The sequence below is a fragment of the Carassius auratus genome, chromosome 30 (assembly GCF_003368295.1).
Source record: "Carassius auratus strain Wakin chromosome 30, ASM336829v1, whole genome shotgun sequence".
In the NCBI taxonomy this organism is placed as follows: Eukaryota; Metazoa; Chordata; class Actinopteri; order Cypriniformes; family Cyprinidae; genus Carassius; species Carassius auratus.
The window spans coordinates 23,572,961-23,596,498 of NC_039272.1; the positions used below are offsets into that span (position 1 = coordinate 23,572,961).

Consider the following 23,538-nt stretch of genomic DNA (forward strand, 5'->3'; position numbering starts at 1 on the left):
TTGCAGCATGTTAATATTGAAAAGGGAGCTATTGTATACCAGTATGTAGGTGTTGGCCTCACTGTTCATTGGCTAAAAGACATTGAATGTGGACGGGTAATGTTTACTCTGGGTTTGGTTAGTCTACACTTGATTTATTTGCCTTTGACGCTATAGTTTTGCAGCATCTGTATGAAAAGGATCACAATAGATTGCTTTGATGAAGGAATTCAAACAGTGGTTTAAAAAAATGGATGAGTAAATAAAACCATGGGATGTCAGTGTCATTATTCATGGCTTCACTTTGATGACAGTTTGTGCATTGAGCATTTTAGTTAGACATAGTTTTGGAAGTCGAAACAATAGTGCACTTCAAAAAAGGCTCAGGTTCTTTTCCTGCCAGTCCAGCCCTTTTACAAACAAAAATCTCACCATTAATGCATAATGCATAGTAATGACCTAAATAAATTACCGTAATAAATTACTGATATATTCTAATTATATCAAACAGCAAATGTACACAAATAACATGGGTCTGCATGTTTACAGAGTTTAATCATTGCAAAAATTGTGCACTGCACATTGTAAATAGAAACCTTTGAAACAACAGTAAAAGACATAGGCCTAAATCAGATGTTATTTATTTATTGAGATCATTCCGTCTGTATGGACAAATTTAGAATAGAGCAATTCAGTCAGCTGCAGCCCACAAACTCACTTTCTGTCTCTATTTCTCTTCCCTTCACAGAACAGGTGGCGATATCAGAGAGACTGTCTATTGGCTGTAGGCCTAACCCACTCCTCTGCATTATTAACACTGTTACACTCTGTTGCTTTAGCATGCTATTGCTCACTGCATCTATTTACAGTGTTTGTATGTGATAATGGAAGGAGCTGAGACTTGTAATGAGTCGTGTATTACATTTTATCCTATTTAACCCTACAAAACAATAAAAGGACATTTTCATAGTCTACTGCACAGTGTTCAGCGTAACTGAAGGGATCAGAGTTTATAACGTCTTTGCATCTGATGTTCTCATCTGTTTGATCTAGGGCTGGGCGATATGGATATTTTTTTCCAACCTATTCGAGGTAACGATTTTGATTTAAGATTTAACTGGTCAGCTTAAAAGTGCAACTACAACATGAATCATGTATCATTCTATTTATTTCTATTAACTTGCAGAACCATCTGGTTAAAGAAAGTTATATTCTGAGTGCACCACACATCAAACAAATTTACTTGTTAAAATATCTTTGCAGAAAAGATACATGAAATATTCAGGCAAATATTGTGCAAACTTGCCTTAAACTAGGGATGGGCATTTTCTGCAAATATCACATTCGAATATTTGAGCTCACAAAAAACAAATATTCGAATATTCCTTTATTTAAATTGAGTTTAATGAGACAGACGTTATTTTTCAGCAACATTTAAAGTTTCCATCATTTTTTAACAAGCTTATATACAATAAGCTTGAACATTACACGTCATGTTTTGTAGCTGAAAACCTTTAACAATGTGTGCAAACAAACAAAAGTACAGATTAAAAGCAATAAAAAAAAAAAGTGAACAAAAAAAAAACGTAAAGCAGCCTGCAGCAATTAGGCTATTGTAGAACGTAGCCTACACTTAACTTTGAAACTTTGAAACTGTCAGCAAATCTTTTTTGCTTTTTTTCTATTGTTTTACATGTTCTTGTTAAGAAACACGGGCATGTAAACATGATCGGGGGAAAGGCGGCTCCTTAGTCTGTTAACAATAAGGCTGGCCGCGGAGAAAACGCGCTCTGAGGGCACAGACGTTGTCGGGACTCACAAATAACAGTCTGCTAAGCGAATAAGTTTTGTGAAGCGCTTCGTGTTTTCGTTTCTCAACTGAATGGGATCCTCATCAGGTGGAATACATGGCTCCAGCAAGAACTGTTCCCACTCGTCTCGGCTGGACTCTCTGTAATCATCGCTGAAGAACTGGCTCAGCCTTTTCCGACGAGTGGGCATTGCATCCTCTTCATCGTTGGTGACGGCGGCTGCATCCGCACTACTCGCATCAAGTAAAATGTTCTTTTTTAGCAACGGCAGACGCCTCAGGAGTGCTTCTGCCCGAGCGCTTTGGAAAGAAGGAGAAATCGGCGCGCCTAGCGTTTTCCACGCGTTTTTAGGCGCTATATGTGAACAGCCCCTTATTCATTCATTAATAATTTTTTTGCTTGCATACATCTTCAAATATGCCATGGAGAATCACAGAAAGTGACCAAATTAGGTTTTATTGTGAACTTTTTTTTTTTTCGAAATTCGAATATCATTTTTATTTATTGAATAATTAGAGCAGAACGAATATTAGAATGTTCGACTATCCATGCACACCCCTACCTTAAACATGTTCAGAAATAATATAAAATACAATTTTTTTTTATATTTCAAAATGTAGACATCCAGTTTTAGAGTAGTAGGCTATATTAACTGTTTTTAAAAGCAAAGAAAATAAAAAAACTTTCAACTTGTTACCATCATACAAACATGACATATCAAACATACACTAGTAGTTCTTTACAGGATTTTGCATTTCACTTCACTGCACTGCCTTTTTTGTATTAACATGCACTTGATGAATATTTGATTGATGTCTTTTGCATGTCATGCACATGAAATAGTGTTCTAAAAAATATGGTGCTCATGTTAAAATAAGTTCCACTTGTGTCTCATAATTTTGCATATTTTCCCACCTCAATGCAATGTCTTGTGTTTTTCAATGTAAAAAACAAAGTCTTTGTGAAGATCCCCTTAGGATTTGCGATATCTTCTACAGTTAGGTTTGTATTATACTGTATATTAGGACACTGGTACAATTTTCATAATTTCAGCTAAAAATAAAGCAATCAATATGAAATTGAAGTGCAGACTTAAAGCTTTAATTCAAGGGATTGAACAAAAATATAACATAAAATGCTTAGCAATTAAAACCACTTTTATACCCAGTCCCCCCATTTTCAGAGGCTTAAATGTAATTGGACAAATAAATATAATCATAAATAAAATTTTGAGAATCCTTTGCAGGCAGTGACTTCCATAAGTCTGGAACTCGTGGACATCACCAGAGACTGGGTTTCCTCCTTTGTGATGTTTGCCAGGCCTTTGCTACAGCTGAATTCAGTTGTTGTTTGTTTGTGGGTCTTTCTGTTTTTAGCTTTATCTTCAGCAAATGAAATGCATGCTCAGTCAGATTGAGAACAGGAGATTGACTTGACCATTGCAGAATATTCCATTTTTTTACCTTCAAAAACTCCTGGGTTGCTTTTGCTGTATGTTTTGGGTCATCATCCATTTGTACTATAAAGTGCCACCCAATCAACTTTACTCCACTTGACTGAATCTGGGCAGAGAGTATACCCCTATACACTTCAGAATTCTTCTGGCTGCTTCTGTCCTCTGTCATATCATCACTAAACACTAGAGATGCACCGATTCTTGGCTGATTTCGTTTTTTTTTTTTTTTTTCTGTAAGTATGAGCTGCCAATACCTGATTCCGATATTGTGTATACATTTTTTTTTTACTACGGCAATATGCATCTATTACTTTCTGTTTGTGCTGTAGAGCTGCAACTAACGATTATTTTTATTACAATAAATAATTAATCTAATGTTCTTTTTTTAATTAGCTAATGAATCAAAAAATATATAAGTACAACTTCTAATATAATATTTCAACCTTTATTCATTTTCAACCTATGTGGTTGAAGTTTTTACAGTATAAAATAATCAAGAGGCATAGAAAATTATTTTACTATGGTAAATATGAGCTTATGATAGCGTTTATAATTAAACCACAGTAGCCATAAATGTACAGTTGTCTGAGACGTCATGAAATGTTCTTTAGCATCACAAACCATAAAATGTAGTCAGGGTTCTGCTATGGTTTAGCATGGTTTCCAGAGATCTGGAGCTGATTTGGGGTAGCTCGGTGGTTTGTGACTGTTGTCTGGAGGCGCGCTGTCATTTAAGGGGCCTTTCACATATCACGTCTTTTGTGCGCTCAAGTGCGTTATTTCCAATGTAGGCGCGCGGTATGCGCGCTCATAATGGGAGCGACGCGGTCGCGACGCGGTCGCGACGTGCATGTGGTCGCTACGCACACGCGGTGCGACGTGCTCGTTTTTTTCTAGGTGCGTCCGCACCGCATCGAGTTAAAAACATCTCAACTTTTCAGAATGCCGCAAGCGCAAGACTATCAGACCTGAACCAGGAAGTTGGTCACCAGATCACACGGTAACCAGTTAAACCGTAACACTGGAGAGCGCCAAGATGTTTTCCTCTGAGGTGCTCTCGCATCGCAGTTGTGCTGCCGTGGTACACCATATCGGTTTTGCAAAGGTAACAAAGGATCATTTTATTTGTCATCTGTTTAAAGTATTTCCATACTTTTGATAACAGTTGTATCTGTTTTTGTGATAGAATGCAACTTTCTCCATTCCCAGTATGCCATTACGCGAGATTTAAACAAACAGTGTGACGCACTGTTGCACTATTGTGCTGTTGTGCTCATTGTGCTCATTTATTTTGATTTCTGCTCGAGTCGCTCTTACACACTCGTCTGCCTCATCTGATGCCACATAAATACATTATCAGTCACCGTAAGTGTGATGTCAAACAAACTGGCTCAGAATCGGCAGACTGACTGGCCAGTCACCGGTCAAGGCCGATCATGCGGGAAACCGGCTAATTCCGCTCCCTGGCCGGTTGATCGGTGCATCTCTACTAAACAACAGTAACCCAGTGCCACTGAAAGCCTTATAGCTTATGCCATCACCGTGCTCCACCAATGTTTCACAGATGATTTCAATTATTTTGATCATCATTGTTCCAAGCCTTGTCCATATATTCATTATATAACTGTAACTTAAAGGGGTCCTTAAATTATGCTTTGTTACTTTTCAACTTTATTTAGTCTGTAATAGAGCTGCAACTAACGATTCTTTTTTCTGTCGACTAATCTAGCGATAATTTTTTCAATTAGTTGACTACTCTAACTATTATTTTTATTACAATAAATAATTAATCTAATGTTTTTTGTTTTGATTAGCTAATGAATCCTTTGGATAACTTTACAAAAAAATATACAGCTTCTAATATAATATTTCAACCTTTTTTCATTTTCAACCAATGTGGTTGAAGTTTTAACAGTATACAAAAATAAAGAGGCAAAGAAAATTATTTTACTATGGTAAATATGAGTTTACGATTAGAGCCCGACCGATATGGATTTTTGGGGGCCGATGCCGATATTAACTCGAAAAGAGCCGATTTATAAGCCGTTATTTTGATTTTGAAAATAAACTGGATACTAGACCCATTTCCTATAAACTACACTTAAACAACATTCAATAGCAAAATATCTGCCTGTTCTATGTATGTGGGCTGTATAAACCATTTTCCAGAAGGGATTATGTGTATTAATAAAATCACCATGTATCATTACTCATGTCATCATTAGAATTATAATAATAATAAACAAGGATCTCCTACATAGGCAAAAATGAGAAATATAGAGAAATATTTATATAGATATTCAGATTTCAAAACTATTTAATATGGGTACTATCGTATTTTATTGTAGAGCTGCGCGCTGCTTGCTCCCTCCCTCTCACAAACTGACAACGGAGGCACACGCAACTAGCCCCTCCTCTTCGAACACGATTTGAATCAAAACATGAGCATGCGTTAGTTAGAGGATGGATTGTTGCCGGTGCTTAATGCTTATTCCCCCAGCGAAGATTCCAGAATCAATCCGGAGTTGAATGGTTAGTAATGAACACTGTTGCTCAATATAACTCTGAGAAGTTAGTCTATGTTAAGCGCTGTTGCGTTTCCATTACAGATTCGCACAAAACATTTGTGTTTTTCTAAATATCGATAAGCAACTATTGCGAAATGACGGCGTTTCCATTAACCGATGTTATGCGACTAAAATGTCATTTTTTTCCTCTCGCGATCAGTCATTCCAAAAATCATGGCAACGGACGTTGGTAGGTTTATATATATCACAGCCACCAGACTAGACATTATATTATTATTATCTCCAGGTTCAGGTTGGTGTGTGTTGGTTTTTGTCCACCTCAATCTCCAGGATTTTGTGTGTGTGTGTGTCCGAGTCTGTGTGTGTCCACCTCCAGGTCCAGTTTGGTGTGTGTGTGTGTGAGCCTGTGTGTGTGTGTGAGTCTTTTTGAATGTTTGAGTGTGTGAGCCTGTGTTTGAGTGTATCAGTAAGTTTGTGAGTTTGAGTGTGTATGTGTTTCCATCTCCAGGTCCAGGTTTGTGTGTATGTGTGTGAGCAAAATTTGAAACAAGAAGTCTGTGGAGCAGTCATAGCATAGAAAGTGTAACAATGGCATAGCAATTTAGCAATAGCAATGTCTTTAAAGGGATAGTTCACCCAAAAATGAAAATTCTATCATAGTTTACTCACCCTCAAGTTGTTCCAAACCTGTATGAGTTTCTTTGTTCTGCTGAACACAAAGGAAGATATTTGGAAGAATGTTTGTAACCAAACAGATCTCAGTCCCCATTGACTACCATAGTATATATTTTTTCCTACTATGGAAGTCAATGGGGACCGAGATCTGTTTGATTCTGTCAATCTTCCAAATATTTTCCTTTGTGTTCAACAGAACAAAGAAACTCATACAGGTTTGGAACAACTTGAGGGTGATTAAACGATGATAGAATTTTCAGTTTTGGGTGAACTGTCCCTTTAAGGTATCTGACACTAAGTGTTGACAACGGAAATGTGTACTTGTCACAAAAAATATATGATATATTTAACTTAACAGTTACATATACGTTAATAACGTAACAGCTGTTGTTTTTTCGAGGCACGCTGTACATAACTTTTAGTCATTGACTACACGCGCCTCCCTGCCACAGTTACGCAGCCATTATGTGGGAAAAACTGCAGATATATTTAGAATAAGTTAAACGCTAACATTATAGTTGGACTTTTTTGAGAATTGAATCGAGAGCCTGTGAATTGAAATTGAATCTAATTGAATCGGGACATCTGAATCGATACCCAGCCCTAATTTTGAAGCTTACAGGCGGCTATGGTAAGGGGCATGACATTTCCCGACCAGGTGTATAGTACTGCCAATCACAACACACACTGGCCCAGCTAACCAATCACAGTACATGTCGTTTTTCAGAACACCTTTAAATATGTTTTGGTCAGTAGTTAAAACAATAAAAATTGTTCCTGTGGACCTAACTGTATGTTATGGTCCTTCGAAAAGCTCTTAATCAGGTGCCCTGTCATGCAGTCGGATATTTTTTTAATTATTATTGGTGTATAGTCAATGTCCATAATTTTAATGTTCTCTAGTATTTTTTCCTTAAAACCACAATTCCTTGATGTAAAAATTTTTTATTGTGGCAAAAAATCTCTCACCCATAATATGATTAAGCCTAGTTGTGAGAATTCTACACATTTGGTTTCCCTACAGTGATCTCAGCCATATGTCTTTCTTGATTTATACTTTAGCATGGCTTGAGCTTGGCTGATCAGAGCAATTTTCCCCCACTCTCCTTACTTTACTTTCTGTCCACCTTATGGAGGCTGTTTAGAAGTCAATGCCACTATATCATGCTGTGGCCTGTCTGACACCATTTAAAAGCCGGGTTCTTTTCCTTGTGTGATCCTTTATCATGTTTGAAATCTTTTTCTTGGGTGTAAACAGGATTTGGCTGCTCATAAAGCTCTCTTTAAATGTCTTGCTCATTAGCAAATTCTCAGAAGACGTGGCCACTAATAACCGCAAACTGCTGCCTTTTTACTTTGAAACTAAAACAAGGACACAAAAACAGCCTTTAATGCAGTTTGAAAGTCCCTGCTTCTCTTTCTTTTCTTCCACCCTTATTGCTGTCTCTGCCCTTTTGCTCTGTAGTCTTGGTATTAGTCATGGCTTATGAGTGGACAACCACAAAAAAAGTGTAAAAATGAAGCAAGCCTTGTCATGGCGGACTTCTGGTGACACTCACATAGAGGAGCACTGTCAGGTTGTCCAAACTTCAGGCCTGGATATTCCAAAAACAACAGTGCTCACATTTTAGTTCTTCCACTCTTAGTTAGCCTGAAGACCTTGCCACATAAAGCATGTAAAAACTTTATTTGTAGTATTTGAGTGGGAATTGCAGGGTACCTCACGATACGATACAAATCACGATACATGGCTCATGATACGATAATATCACATACAGCAATTATTGCGATAGTAAATATATTGTTTGACAATCCTATAATTATACATCATTCATGATATCTAATTAAGAAAACAAAATGCCTGTCAAAAGGTGAAGTGCAAGTTTTCTTTTAGTCCAAACTTAAAAAATGGCACAAAAGGTTCTGTAAATCAAATTTAACATGTTAAGTAAATTAATCATTTTATTATTGGCCTTATTAAAAGTACTCTAAAGTACTCTGCTGGCCAGCAGCACTGGTGGATCTGCATGTTTAATTTGGCACTTTTTTACACCAGATGCCCTTCCTGACACAACCCTTTCCATTTGTCTGGGCTTGGGACCGGCACTGAGATTGCATTGGTTTGTGCAACCCCAGTGACTGAGTTAAAGGTGCAATAGGTGATTGTCTTCAGAAACATTTTTTTGTTTTACTGGTTCACATACCGATAGCAATCATTAAGGTTTAAATGTATTTATCTGTATTTATGTATTCTGTGGAAGGCGTAGGACCAAAAATGTACATCCAGCGTTGGGTCCGAGCTAGGGCTGCACGATGTGTTGTTTAAGCATCAATATTGCGATGTACGAATCCACGATAGTCACATCGCAGGATGTGCGATGTGGCCTGTCGTAGTTGATCCGTTATTCATTAACTGTATGGGCCAGCTGCTCCCCGGCCCTTGACGAATGTGATTTGCGGATTAATTGCACAGCTTAACCATCATAAGCACTATTCGGACGGGACTAGTTTTCTAAACTACGTTTGAGTTTCGATTCTTACCACCTGACGTCTGTGATTTTCATGTACCAATTCGGACGGGACTAACATCTCCGTGTTTATTACAGAGGTGGGAGGGTCTGATTTGTGCATCTGGGCGTCACAGAGATCACGCGCTCAGTATGCGTGCATTGCATTCATTCAGAATGACTGCCTTAGTATTATTACACAATAAATACTAAATGGCTAGTATAGCAAAACCATGTTAATGTGTGGTTCATTTAGTTTAACTTGTTTTCCTCTTTTTTTTTATTAAATGTAATTAAAACATTATGTATCTGAGTACATGAATGCGAGTAATCTTACCCGATGCTGATATTACAATAGCCGGTATTAACAGTTTACGCGATCTTGCTCTTGATTTTATTATTTGTAATATTTTTTTATTATTATTTATTTGCCGCTTAGCAAATATATCAAACATCCGCGCGGTAAGAGCATCTACGGTAATTCACGTTGGCCAAAACACACAAGGAAACGCGTTGTGAAATAAAATATCACCGGCAATCACAGACATTCGCATTCGGACGGGATTAAAATCACCAAGTACATCTGTGAAACGCAGATTTCTCTAACGACCCCCTGTAAAACTAGTCCCGTCCGAATAGGGCTATAGAGTGAAAGTTTATCATTTACATGTTTTTTAAGTCCTGTAAGTTTAACAGGGCAGAGAAAGAGAGCGCACGTGAGAGAGAGAGCGCGCGAGAGAGCAAATATAGGTCTCTGCAGGAAAGTAATGGGAGATACCAGATCAGGGTGTTTTTACACCATGATACCTGATTGGTTGACGTCATAGTGACGTTAGGTTTAGGGGTGGGGTTGGGTAAGGGGGATCATTTAGATTGCATGATTTAGAAACACCCAGCAGTTTGAAAACACCCACAAAGTGATAGAGCGCGAGAGAGTGCGCGCGCGCGTGAGAGAGAGATGTATCTGCATACCTCTGCGCACCCTGTTCGTGCAGACAGAATACGTCATTAGCGCATTCACTCATGCTTTGCAGACAGAGCTAGAATGCCAGACAAACAACAACACGGTCTTCCTTCCTGGTATTGTATTGTATCTGGTACTTTTAAAGTTTTCTCGGGGAAAATGTTTTCTCTTTCTTGGGAATCGCTGATGTATCCTATTGTAGTAAGGTTGTCTCTGGTATTCTGGTGTGTGAGCATAAATGCGTTCAGGGGTGTGACTTTGGACGGCGATTGCAGGGAGGGTGGAACGTTCGCTTTCAGTGCTATCAGGCTAATGTTAGCATTTTCCAAGATCTCCTATTGCACCTTTAAACTTACTGTAGTTAATTTTTTTTTTACAGTGGCTATTTACATTCATTAGATCCTGTAAAAGGGGTTATCAGTAGGGCTGTCACTTTTGTGAAAAAATCATTTTCGATTTTTAAGACATAAGTGTTCATTGAATCGATTGAAAAATGTTTCCTTTTTCAACATCAAATAACGGACGAACGTAAAGAGAGCACTGGAAACACACAAGTCAGTAATATTTCTTATTTATTGGCATGAAGTTTCATGCAGAATGACACAGCAACACGAGTGCAACATTCTCGAAAAAAGATAAATGCAGAGGGGATGGCTGCCATAACAAAAGAAAAACATCACTGCAGGCTTCAACTCGGCTGCATTTATGATTTAGGCAATTCAAAAATCTCTAAGATTATTTTAAATAATGATTCAATCCATTTCAAACAACTGTTCAAAAAGAAGACGCGCTCCGACCGCACTGAGTTCCCAGGGACACTCAGGTACAGCTGCGCAAGGTGGGGGTATTACTGCCAATTTCCACCACAAAAGCCGGTCGCTGTCAGCTTGCAATGGTCCTTTTCATAACTCAGAATCTCCTGTAACTAGATGCGCGAATGAGGCAAATTTGTGTCTACCACGCCGTGAGACATTCAGACACGCGTAAACGTGTCTTTACATTGACTTAACATTGAAATCATTTGCGCCAGACGCTCTATTCGCGTTTGGTGTGAACGCAGAGAGGTCACTTTCGACGTCACTGGGTCTTATAAGCACGTAAAATTGCTGGTATTTTCTGTCTAGCTTTCGCAAGGTATACTGCAATTTCGGAATTCTTTATTTTCTTTTTCTGCTTGTGAGTTTTGTTACATCTATATTTTTTAATTGTTTTAAAATTAATAGTGTAAATATTTGTTTAAAATCGATTCCCTATTTTCATTTTCGAAACTTTTTTTGGTTGGTCCGATCGATTGTGCAACCGATTTTCGAACTAAAAGTGACAGCCCTAGTAATCAGCAGGTTACAACACAGCATAATGACTGTGGGTACAGACAGTAGTCATTTACACATGGGGAACAACAATAGCGTCATAGATGCTGAAAGCTGCTTATTGTGATTTAGCTGGGACTCTGGGAATTGTGATCACACTTTTAATAGACTTCAGTCTCTAAGTGCTGTACCAGTCGGGCTTATACTGTACTGTGGCTGTTTAAAAACACTGTTAATGGCCGCATGGAGACTTTTTCTAGTATCTTTAATCTTCTTGACATCTCTTCAATCTCTTCCCCTTCTCTATTTTCCCCCTCTCAACCATCTTTTCCCTGTGAATGTCTGTGTTTTGCTGACAACATAGTAGAAGTAATGTTGCTACTGGTACCTGAGATATAATGGGAGCCCCTACATATTTGTGGGTGGGTTTGTGTATGTGGTTATGTTTGATAGAGCAGTTGCCAATTACTTGCGCAAACTATTTTCCTTTTAAGTTGGGATACCTCAAGTTCCCTGTTATTAGTTTCATGCCTTCACATGTTGCATTTAAGGAACTAATTTGAACTGTTGTGCTAGTTTTTCATGTCCTCTTTTGTTGAAATGCTGTTGATTTATTTTAAGACTCTAGCTGAGGCCAGAAAAATATTGAGAGGATGTGATGAAGCTGCCTGATATTTAGTTTCTACATCCTCTTGAACTGATTCTGCCTAAACATGACTGGTCTTTCACAGCGATAACATGTAGCACACACTATTGAAACCAGAAGGATTTGGGTCTTCCTCACCTTCATCTGAAAAGAAAATGTTTTTTTTCTTGTCCATTTTTTTTTCTTTAGCCAAAAAAAGTGTTATTTTTTTATCAAAAAGGAAGGACCATGTAGATGTTTCTGAAATTAACAGTGGCCAGAACAAAATTTTTAGCTAATTTGTATTGTGGCTTGAGTCCATGCGTCATTAACAGCTGAAATAAGAAATCTTGAGACATTATTTGCTTCCTCTCTCTCTTCCTTAGTAGCTCACTAACAGGAAGTTAGTTATATTGCATTACCATCCTTACATTGCAAGTAGGAGGAATTCATCTGTGAGAATAAAAACATTGTGTAACTCTCCCTAAATTTTGCATTTAGCATAATGATAGTAGGGATGTGCATTTCAAGCTAAAGTAATAATCGATAATCGCTGGGTGTTAGTAGTCGATAATCGCCCCCCTCCCGCATATAAACCCACGCACTCACACACACATAAACACACCCATAAAAAGAGAGAGGGAGAGAGACTATTCAGGCTCTCAATCTGTATGATAACAAACTGTTTACTATATTCGAGAATAGTCTATCCTAACCCAAGCCAGTTGATGGTTGTATGATTGCTGAAACACATTAATATAACAACCGAATGATGGAAATTATTAACATAACAGTTCGTCTATTATCAACTGCTCACAAGGCTCTAGGAGCCTATGACATTTCTATTTTTTAAAATGAGCATGAACATTCATATCATTTTTTTAAAAGGTTTACAGATTAAGATTAGAACAGATTAATTCAGACATGAAAATTAGGCTTAAAACACATTACGTGCTAAAACAGAATATCATAAAACACACTAGGCTGCGCGCTAAAACATATTGTGAACAGCCTGAATGACGGCACTAATTTGAACATAAATTTTAAAGTCTGTATTCATAACAATAACCTATTTCATATTTTTATATATATAAAAAAAATGTGCATGTCCACAGTTCTAGTTATTGGTGGTACCCTCTGGCACGGTCTCCCTTTCCTCGCTGGCCTGTACTCAGACTGCACTTCACACTCCGGGCCGGTGTTCTGTCCGGTGTTCGGTGTTTATCCTTCTCAAAAAAATGAAATAATAATAATAATAATAATAATAATAATAATAAAAAGATTAGTATCATAATATTTTAGGAATTAAGTCACAATTACGAAAGTGAAATCATATTACATTGCAAATATATTACACCTGTACTCCGCCAAAAAAAATTATTTAAAAAAGTAAAAAAAAAAAAACTTGTCATTCTTCACGTTTAAAATGAAAAACAGCAATAGGCTTACTGAAGATTTTTTTTAAACACGAATTGATTTATTTCATGAGAAACTCATTTGTATTCAATTGTTCAGTTTTTTTTTTAACATGCACTCATATATTTATTTATTCGTTATTATTTTCATGCTGCAAATATTAAACAGGAAAATATAATTGATTCACATGGCGCATGAAAGGAGGCAAATATCTCACTACAGATTAAAGAGCGTAAAAAACATTTATTGTTTTTATTTTATCTTAAAATTGACAGAAGCCTGACATTTTATTCCTTCAAAAAATAACAAATAATTGTAATGCATCTAGCTCGTAATCACGACTTAATACAAGAGAAACAGGAAGTGTCTCGCTCAGCAGAGTGGAGTGCATCCTTCTGTTAACTTTGTGGTTCATTATTTTGAGTCGTTTGGGACGCGGTGACACAGAAGACTATCTCACAACTAGAGCTGAAATAACAAATCGATTTAATAGATTAAAATCGATTATTAAATTAGTTTTCAACTAATTTAGTCATCGATTAGTTGCTAAATAACTTTTATTTGCCGTAAGCGGCTCATTTCGTGCATATTTCAAATCTGAACTGCTGAACTGTTTAAGGTGCCATTCACATATCGCGTCTTTTGCGCGCTCAAGTTCGTTATTTCCAATGTAGGCGCGCAGTATGCAAGCTCGTAATGGAAGCGACGCGGTCGCGACACACACGTGGTGCGACGCGCCTGTTTTTCCAGGTATGTGAATGGTGCCTTAAACAGTTCAGTAGTGCCTAGTTTACAAGGTACTCTTCTGTTTTGAAGGCTCAAAGTAAAGTACTCCCACATCCCACTGAATGCTGCAGAGACGCTGTTCGGGAAGCACGTGATATAAAACGAGGCCAGCTATTGGCTATTCGCTACTTCTCCTGCTGTACTGGCTGAGTAAAACCTCCGGTGGCTCATTTCTGCCACACTTTGGTCACCGCAGATTTGAAAAATGCGTTGACGCAAAATATGCGCATCGATTTGTCGACCTGTTTTTATTTCTCTAAGAAACGTTTGCAAAACGTTTACCTTATGTGCGCTGAATATACGCGATGGCCGGATCAACATTCTGTCCAACGTTATATGACCAATTAAGGGGTTTTTCTGCTTTGATCTTTTTTTTTGGCGGCTGTCAAAGCCCCGGCTGTGCGCGCACTCACAGTCTTCAAACTACACGAGCTCTTCTTGCTCTCTCTCTCCCATGTGCATATTAATCAAAATCATTAAACACGATAGAAAAAGGGGCGAAACACCAAAGTTTCACGCGCGCTCGCGCACTCAGTCTTCAAACTACACGAGCGCTTTCTTGCTCTCTCTCTCTCTCTCTCTCTCTCTCTCCCTCGTGCATATTAACCAAAATTATTAGACACGATAGAAAAAGGGCGGAACGCCAAAGTTTCACTTGGAGCATTCAGAGATTTTTTTTTCTCCATGACAGGCTGCTGACTCCCACTGTTAATTTTTTTTTATTTTTTTTTATTTTGGAAAAGCACTCTCTGTATTAGCTTAAAGCCCTCAAGTTTACATTGGTTACTGTATTCTTTCAATTGCTCTAAACAAGTATTTTTTATTGAATGCTAGACATCAAGTTGTTGTTATTTTCATCTGAAAGAAGAACTTTTTTTCATTAAGCTAGGCCCTATGTGTTCAGTAAGCTTGTTTCAGTAAGCTATGTGTTTTCAAGGCTTCAAGGTTTTATTGAATGCTATCTCTATACAAGTGCAAAGTAATGCATTCTTAGTCAGTCTTTTATTTTGTAATTTTAAGAGCAATAAACATATATTGCAATGTTAAGGAATTCATGTTTTTTTCATTCAGATATGTAAATCAACATGTATAAATTGTTAGTAGTCAATTAATGGGGAGATAATCGAAATCGAATCGGTCTGAAAAAATTAATCGTTAGATTAATTGATGCATCAAAAAATAATCGCTAGATTAATCATTTAAAAAATAATCGTTTATCCCAGCCCTAGTGTGAAGACATGGTTCTGCACCATTCATTAACACAGACACGCAGAACATGCAGGATTCATATTTACATAGACTGTTCCAGCCTAATATTTACAGTTATCAGTCCATATCACAATTTGATGTGAGTGCAATGGCCTACTTTTGATTAATTCATTCAACATTTGACAAATTCCGTGACATTCCACGTTAACATTCCACGTTAACATTCCACGCGCATTTTCTGCATCACGGAAATCATAGACAGTCGACATCTGCCTGCTGTTCGTTCGACACCTTAAAACGAGGTATGTCCATATAATGGAGCCTGTTGTCCTTTTATTTTTAGAGTAGTTCTGTAGCCTTGGGGCTGGTCGCGGATGACGCCATGTTCAGTAACACAAAACGCGAGGGGAGGGGGAACAAAATCAAAGAGGCGGGGGCGAGCACAGCACAGAGAAGACAAACAGGCAAAGTGGCGGAATCAGAATTAAATATAAACAATATATCAAGATATCGCTCACCCCTAGGCTGTATCACGATTAATGTTTTTCCATCCCCAAAATATAACTACAGAAATAATACTACAGAAATGAATGTCGTTGATGTGACGTTATTGCCTGTGCCATGCTGGGAATAAAATAGATTGGCTCGAAATCGGAAAGAAGTGAGAGGAAAACTGGCCGATTCCAATCCCTGGCTGATCGATCGGTGCATCTCTATTTATTATTGCCTTTTTATTTTATTTTACAGAAAAACAGTAAAATTACAATAATAACATTTATGAATTTTTATTTTGGCAGAAAACATTTTGGAAGATGTTTGTTGCATGTATCTGCGAGCTTGTAGGTGCTGTTTGTATACATGCTTAATCATTCGCGGCCATTTTGCAATTTTAGTCATCACAGTAAACAGCATCAACCACTTGTTCTCATTGGAGACATTAAGCAGTAGGGCTTGACCAGAATAATCGATTATTCAAAAATTTGTTCGTGGGTTGGCATTCGATTTTCAATTTTGATATTCAAATAATCTTTTCTTTATTCTTTATTCGCACTTGAATATAAGCTAGGGCTGTGCGATATGGACAAAAAAAACCTATCACGATTTTTTAATCAATTTTGCGATTTCGATTTTAATCACGTTTTTTTTCATAAATGCATTCAGTATCATTTTTAAACATATTTCCAAAAGAAAACCAATGAGAGCTTTATCAAATGTCTCTAGAACAGACATAAGTCAAAATAATCACTAAGTAAAGATGTCAAACAAAATGTCTAGACATATGGAAAAAAATAAAAAATAAAATAAAACCGTGTTCAGGGATCTTTTTTCTTTTTTTTTTCTTTTTCTTCTCCATGCATTGGTCATAGAGCTCACTGTAGCGGTACCTCAGGTGTTATATGTTTTGCCCAATATATTTATTGCCCAAGGGTCACGTACTCCTTCTGCAGTGCGTATACAGTAATTTATGTGTAAGCGGTTCAGAAGCAGCAACGAGAGTGCATTATTGTAACCCGAAAGCACATAAAAATAATGCGCGAGCGCAAATCTTTCCACTCGCACCAGTGATGCGCGGGTCAATGCCTACTATATAAATGACAAAGGTTTAATTGGCATTTTTATTTCAAAGGATCCGACCGACAGCGAGCCGAATATCATAAAAATATTTTTGGATGACTCGTAACCACGGGCACCCGCTCATTTTGGATCAACCCGCGCATCACTGACTTGCACGCAGATTTCCTTTGCTTGGTTATCAAAACCAGATGCGCGTGCTCAGATCATAGACTGAATAAGGCTCAGATACATGCTGACTTACAACGTGTCTCCTCTCATTCAACCTGTGTCCTGTGCACTCACAACTCTCTCTGCGCTCACGCGCAAGATATTAAATCTTTTCGCACCTTTCTATTTATAACCTTTTCTTTTCTCATCTTTTTACTGCGTGCAGTGTGAACGTTCTGATCCGTTAACATGGCTCAAAAAAACAAAAAGGCTGCGCATCACAGACAGTGTGTGAACCTGGAGTTATGCCCAGTCTGCTCTCAGTGCTCTGCTCTCGCACTTCACTCAGGTGCGCTGCATCCTGATTGGTTCAGATAACATACTGCAGGAGGTCAGGGCCGCGGAAAATCGTGCTATAAAGCGATTTAGAAATCGCGCACACTCAAATCGCGATTTTATTTCTATTTCGATTAATCGCACAGCCCTAATATAAGCGTTTTTTTTTTTTACTATTGGTCAGAACGGTTCTAAGGACTGTCAGGTACGGTTAGTGTGTCCATAATGCACAGAAATGTGACACTACACTACCTTGGATCTGCAGCAACAGACGTGAAGTCAATTGGATGAACGGTTCTCGACATAATATAAATGCAAAAAGACAGACACACAAGAGATTCCTGCCTTTATTAGAGAGAAGAATAGGTTCAGCCCCCTCTCTCCGAAGCTTGAAATATTTGATGTTGATTACCATCGAAGCTTTAAAGCTTAAAATATGGTATTCGGACCAGCTCTTCTAAGCAGTCTCTCGATGTCGGTGCTTTGTGCTTGTAATGATTTTTGCATCTTCCTCAGACAGTTTTAAATGCTTCACACTGCAGACGTTTTTGCTGCATTACTTTCGGTGCATTCCTACAGAATAGTATACTTTGTTCCTTATTTGAAAAGATTAAAAATAGTGGCGAAGGGTATTAAATGTATGACACCCACTAGGTTCATTTTTTAAGCCTGCTCTGAAAAGTTTAGGTTTTGCGTTCTTGCTTTTGGGATGGTGGATTTAAATTTGGGTCACTTTATATGGGACGGTGTTATGAGCAACTGACCTGTTTTTCATAGGCAAACTGAAGGTTATCTACACATAACAGTACATGTTCTGTGACAATGTCATGGTCTATTTGAAAGCTATTAGAGCGAATCGTGCTATCCTGTCCTGTCCTGCAGACTGCTGATGTAGTTTTTTGTAGGCTATTAAGAGCAAGGATAAATGTTAAATTCCCTTCAGTCCATAAGACTGAAATTTTGGCTGCACTTCAAAGAGATGCAAATATCCAAAAGTAAAATATACATACAAATATACATAACTAATCCAATAATAACATTTGGACCTGAAGAAATGGCGGTTAGATGCTCTATTTTAAGGTGGCTGATTATGCAATGTTTTTTCCAACCTATTGCGATATAGATTATCATGGGTTTAACACTTAAATACAAAGTTCAGCATATGTTAAGTAATTATCTAAAATGGTTTTACATTTGTCAGTCTAAAGGTTTGTATCACAGTATCTTTGTGTGTTCTCTGTTTGTTGTGTGATCTTCAGAGGGGACTGTTGGGTACTTCCATCATTGACCATTCCTTTAAACAGTCTGCATGCTGTGCTGTAATCAGATAAGCAGATTTCCTCTAATTAAACCCGCCCACCGTATATTTGCTGCCTTCTCACTAGCAGCGGTTAGTGTGCATGTAAGTGTGTAGTTTGATATGTGGTTGAATTGGAGTGTTTCTTTTTCAGGATTTTTATTCCTGCTCCTGTTGGGGTCAATCCATCTCAAGTAGTCCAATGGACTTACACTATACCAGTGGACTGACACCATGTTTACTAGAGCTGAAATGATTACCCGGTCAACCCGGTTCTTGACGCATTCAGCGCTATGAATTCCGCGAAGCAGAAAACGTGGACAGAATCTCAAAATCCAATCATTCCAATCAAATTAAACTTACATTTTAATATGGACAGTCACGAAATTTGTCAAAGTTAGCATAAATTAATCAAATCAAATCTCCATATGGACCAGTATCTGTAAATGTTAAGCCGCAAAAGTTGGTTGAAATATGAATCCTGCATGTTCTGCGTGTCTCTGTGTGAATGAATGAATGGTTTGTTCACTACATAGACTGAAGCGTGTGACACTTGCAGTAATTTCAGCATCTGCCATCTCAATGAGGACATAAATACATAAACAACCTCACCAGAACTGTTCTGAGTCACTTCACAAGCATTTTACTGTTTCATTTGAATAAAACCAGTGTCAATTTAAAGGTATTTACGGCAACCCGTCAAAACAACTCTACATTGCGAGTAAATCACTCGCATATGTGACTTAATTTTACTCTGGGCAACTAAATTATATCTATTATTAGCCATTGGCTAATAAATTCTTAGATTCTACTCGCTAGTGTGTGTGTCCAAGGCTATTATAAGATTAGCACATTTTCACTCACTGAACACTGACTGAGCACTTCAGAGTTCTCTCTCCATCAAGCGATCCGTACTTTTCAATTCATCTCAATGGACGCACAGCGCATCTGTATTTGCCGAACTGTGAACTCTTTGTGAAGGTGCAAGACTCGCCGTAGCTTTGCTGATAGCGCTGTTTATCACACATGCACAGAGAGAGAGAGCGAGAGTCTTACCACGCTGAATCGACACGCTACATGTAAACTATATTCTTTGTTGTATTTTCCTGTCAAAATAATGGAGTTAATTTAGAATTATTCAGCTTTTTCGAACAAGCAGAATCAGAAAAGGCTGGTTTCTCCAGTAGTGGGCGGAGCTAATGCACAAATGGCAATTTCATTGGCTGGCGCTCATCTATTATCATCCCGGTTTTGATTTCAGCAAATCAGTTTGACCGAACACAGACAACGTGATAAATATTCATGAACCCAGCAGCTCACCAATCCATAGTGCATTGTATATTGTTAGTATGGTGGTAGAATTAGTAGTAGTATTATCTTTTAATAATAATTAATCTAATTTTAAATATGTGTCCTGAAAATTTTAAAATGATAAACCAACTTGATATTTTTTTGAACTGAGACCCTTTTTTTTTGATTGGGAGCCCACCAGCTGAGAACCACTTCCTTACAGGGGTCACAGTCTGAACTTGTAATCAACACCCCCATGATAAATTCTTGTAGTGGTATTCCAATCTTAACATATGAGGAATCAGAGATCCATTTTATTAGTCAGAGGTCATTATAGTAACCTTCAGTATACCCTACAGCAGGGGTTCCCAAACTTTTCAGACCGCGACCCCCAATATTAGATTGCTGACACTTAGATTGCCCCCCCCCGTGTTTCCCTCTTGTGAGGATTTGCGATTTGGTTACATACTGCCTATAACACGCATACAACAATAACTTTGTATTCAGAAAAAACGCCTTACATACATGTATGGATTTCCCAATCAGGACCCAGATTTGGTCAATGGGTGGAGCAGATAATTTTATATTTTTATAATTTTAATTTCATTTTTAAGATTACAAGTAAACTTTCAGCATTCAAGACTGGAAGAGTTCCAATCTATATGGGCCTTAGTAGCTACTCTTTTTGATGTTTTTTTTTGTGATTGCATTGTTTGTGTAATATGTGCTAAATTGTGAATTTAAAAAAAACGCCTAATGTGATGGATGGGCGCTGTGCGCGGAGCAAAGCAGGTCCACTCTAGGTTTAATTTTGGAGATCGCCACCCGCAGATCATCTTCCACGTTAAGCCGTGACCTGTGTTTATTCTTAATGTAAGTCAGCGCGGAGAATGTCTTTTCACATAAATACGTTGAGCCAAATTGCATGAGGACATGCCGTCCTCAGGGTTCGATCGGTTGAAAGTTCTATCAGCGCATCTTCCATATCTGACGCCAGATGATTTGCCGTGGTTACATTAAAATTTAATTAATTTAATGATTAAATGGTGACCTTATCCAGTCATATTGGTCGGGAGCGTCTCCTTCAGGGAAATATCCAAAAGGGACTGAAGGTGAGCCGTAATAGACGCCTTGATGCTGTTAACACTGAGTGCATTTTCCTCCATGAATTCTTCCAGTTCAGAAAACATGTCTATGTGTCCCATTTCCACTCTCTCTCTCCAACGCACCAGCTTTCTCGCAAATGCCTGCACTTTATCGTTAAACAGACAAAGTGTAATAAAATAAAGACCTAAATGTGTATTTTGGACTTTTTTTTCACCATCTCGCATTAACATATAAAAAAAAAAAAAAAAGTTTCTGTAAATCATCTCGCGACCCCCCGCTGCCCTACAGTGAGACGAATAGTTAAAGTTATACTTGAATATTAGCCTATTTATTGCTGTTTTTGAATGGGAAGACAAGAACAGAAAGAGTGGAAGGTAGAGAAACCGAAATGTTTCTTATGGGTAAGGTTTTGCTGTTCATATTTTTATCATTACATATCCCTTGGGACGTTGTTAATGGTTGGGCCTGTGTACATTTGCACCCCACTATCATTCAAATCAGTGAGAGCAACCCACAAGGGTAAAGGCTCAGCTCTCTACAAAATACATTACCTCCCTCACCCTCTGTTTTGAAGAGCACTCATGTCTCCTTCAGTCAATGGCCACCTGTCCACTCCTCTCACATTACCTCTGCTTTGTTCACTGATATTTCCTGCATTCACTTTGAGACACTTAATGAAAGAGACACTCTGAGAATGCATGAACAGTTTAAGAGATCTTCTAGGGTGAAACCTGCTCTGCATTCAGGATTTTGGGTCTCTGATAGGGGTGCTTGATAACTAGAATAATTAATAATGGGACATGTTTAGTCACAGGAACCTTCTTCAGAATTATCTTTAGGTTGTGTTTCTTTCACTTTCTCTATCTCTTCCTTATCTCTCTCCTTAAATTGCCCCGCTTTCACTTGCATTAAGATATCTTGAAGGATCCTGCATTTTCCTGGAAGGGTAAATCTTGCAGATTTCTTTCCTGTTTTTTTTTTTTCTTCACTTTTTCTGGATTGAAAATTTGCTGAATTCTGAATGATTTAATTAGCACTACATTGAATCCTGGAAATAAGTAATCCATGGTCTCATCCAGACAGTACTGTGAAATTTTAATACCAACTTGAAATCACTCTTATAAAAAGTTCCATTAATTACAAATCCAAATCAATGCACACCCCTAAGATATAAGTTTTTTTTTTTTTTCAGTTTGTCTGGTCTTGGTTGGGTACACTCTTATTAAAAGATTACTGCTTTATAACCAACCAAGCCAAAATATTTATTAAACAAAAATGCAAGAATTCATAGAATTTGTGTGTTATAATGAACAATGGTTCTGAGTTTGATTAATTTAAATTGTTTAAAGTGTTTGTATTCTGCAATCCCATTAGGATTAAACTATTTCCTGTGCTACAATCTGAACTCAGCCATCTAACTCTGAACCTCTGCTTCCTCTTGTTGCTTTGTCTGCAGAACAAGTAGTGAGAGTTGTGAACTGAAAAGACCATGTTGAAAGGGGGCACCGCCAAGGCAGCACTGCCCAGGATGGGAGCCCCGGAGCGTGCCAAGTTGTCTGCCAACAGCTCCCAAAGCTCATACTCAAGTAACATTGGGATGAAGACCTCTAGATCGTCCAGCACCATTGCCTCTGATCTCCGACTCAGCAAGGTGAGCTGTAACACTAATCTTATAAACAAGTGGAATGGATGAGTGGTGGAAAAACACAGAATGCAGATTAAAAGTGGTGAAAAAAAAAAAAATAACTGCAAGATGTGTTGCCTAAAGATGTACACATGTACTGTACATAGGGGCCAGTTAAAATTACAATATATTCCTCATCATCTTCATATGTGAAATATGTAAATATTTGGCATATTTACAAATATTTGGCAGAATTGCAAACTTTGTTACCTTTTGGCAAAATTCTCTGTTTTGAGTCCAGAATAACGTCATGTTATTTATTCTGATCTAAAGAGGTTGTCATTGCATTGCCTTTGCTTTTGCTGGTCAGAAGTAGGTACTATATAATAGATAAGAATCATTTTCCTAGACGACTGTACATTATAAATGCACGAATGATGCTAGAAGATAATTTCATAGATGGCCTCTGAGATAACAGACATGGATTAAATGTCACAATACTCAAATTGTCATTTAATTTCACAAAGTATTATGTATTATATTTAATCTGAAATTAGATTCTCAGCTGATTTACCGACAGTGCTAATGTTTTTGTGCATAGATAAAAAGAGCGAGCAGTGATGATGCTCTGGCTAAACCTGTTCTGGGTTCAGTGGCTGCAGTCTCCCGCATAAAGAAGACCGTCACCACAGGAGCCATCTCTGAGCTTTCAGACAATAGACCACGCAGCGCTTCAAGTAGGACTTTATATCTTACAATCTAATAAAACTAATACAGTCATGAAAGATTTCCTAATAGCATGCAGTCATACAATTACTCAGCAATGACTTAAATAATGCTTATTTAAACTCTTAATTTATATCTTACCTGGGAAGTATTGTTTGGATTGAATACTT

The 23,538-nt window shown here is 37.8% G+C and overlaps 1 protein-coding gene across 2 annotated transcripts in view; it reads left to right on the forward strand.

Moving 5' to 3' along the window:
• LOC113049727 (cytospin-B) overlaps nucleotides 1-23,538 on the forward strand; it is a 134,318-nt gene that overhangs the window by 14,407 nt on the left and 96,373 nt on the right. For both annotated transcript variants that reach the window (XM_026212326.1, XM_026212328.1), the window contains exons 2-3: nucleotides 22,475-22,669; nucleotides 23,244-23,379. In XM_026212326.1, the coding sequence (XP_026068111.1) occupies nucleotides 22,508-22,669; nucleotides 23,244-23,379 (298 nt within the window). In that variant the 5' untranslated portion in view covers nucleotides 22,475-22,507. The remainder of the gene's footprint in view (nucleotides 1-22,474; nucleotides 22,670-23,243; nucleotides 23,380-23,538) is intronic.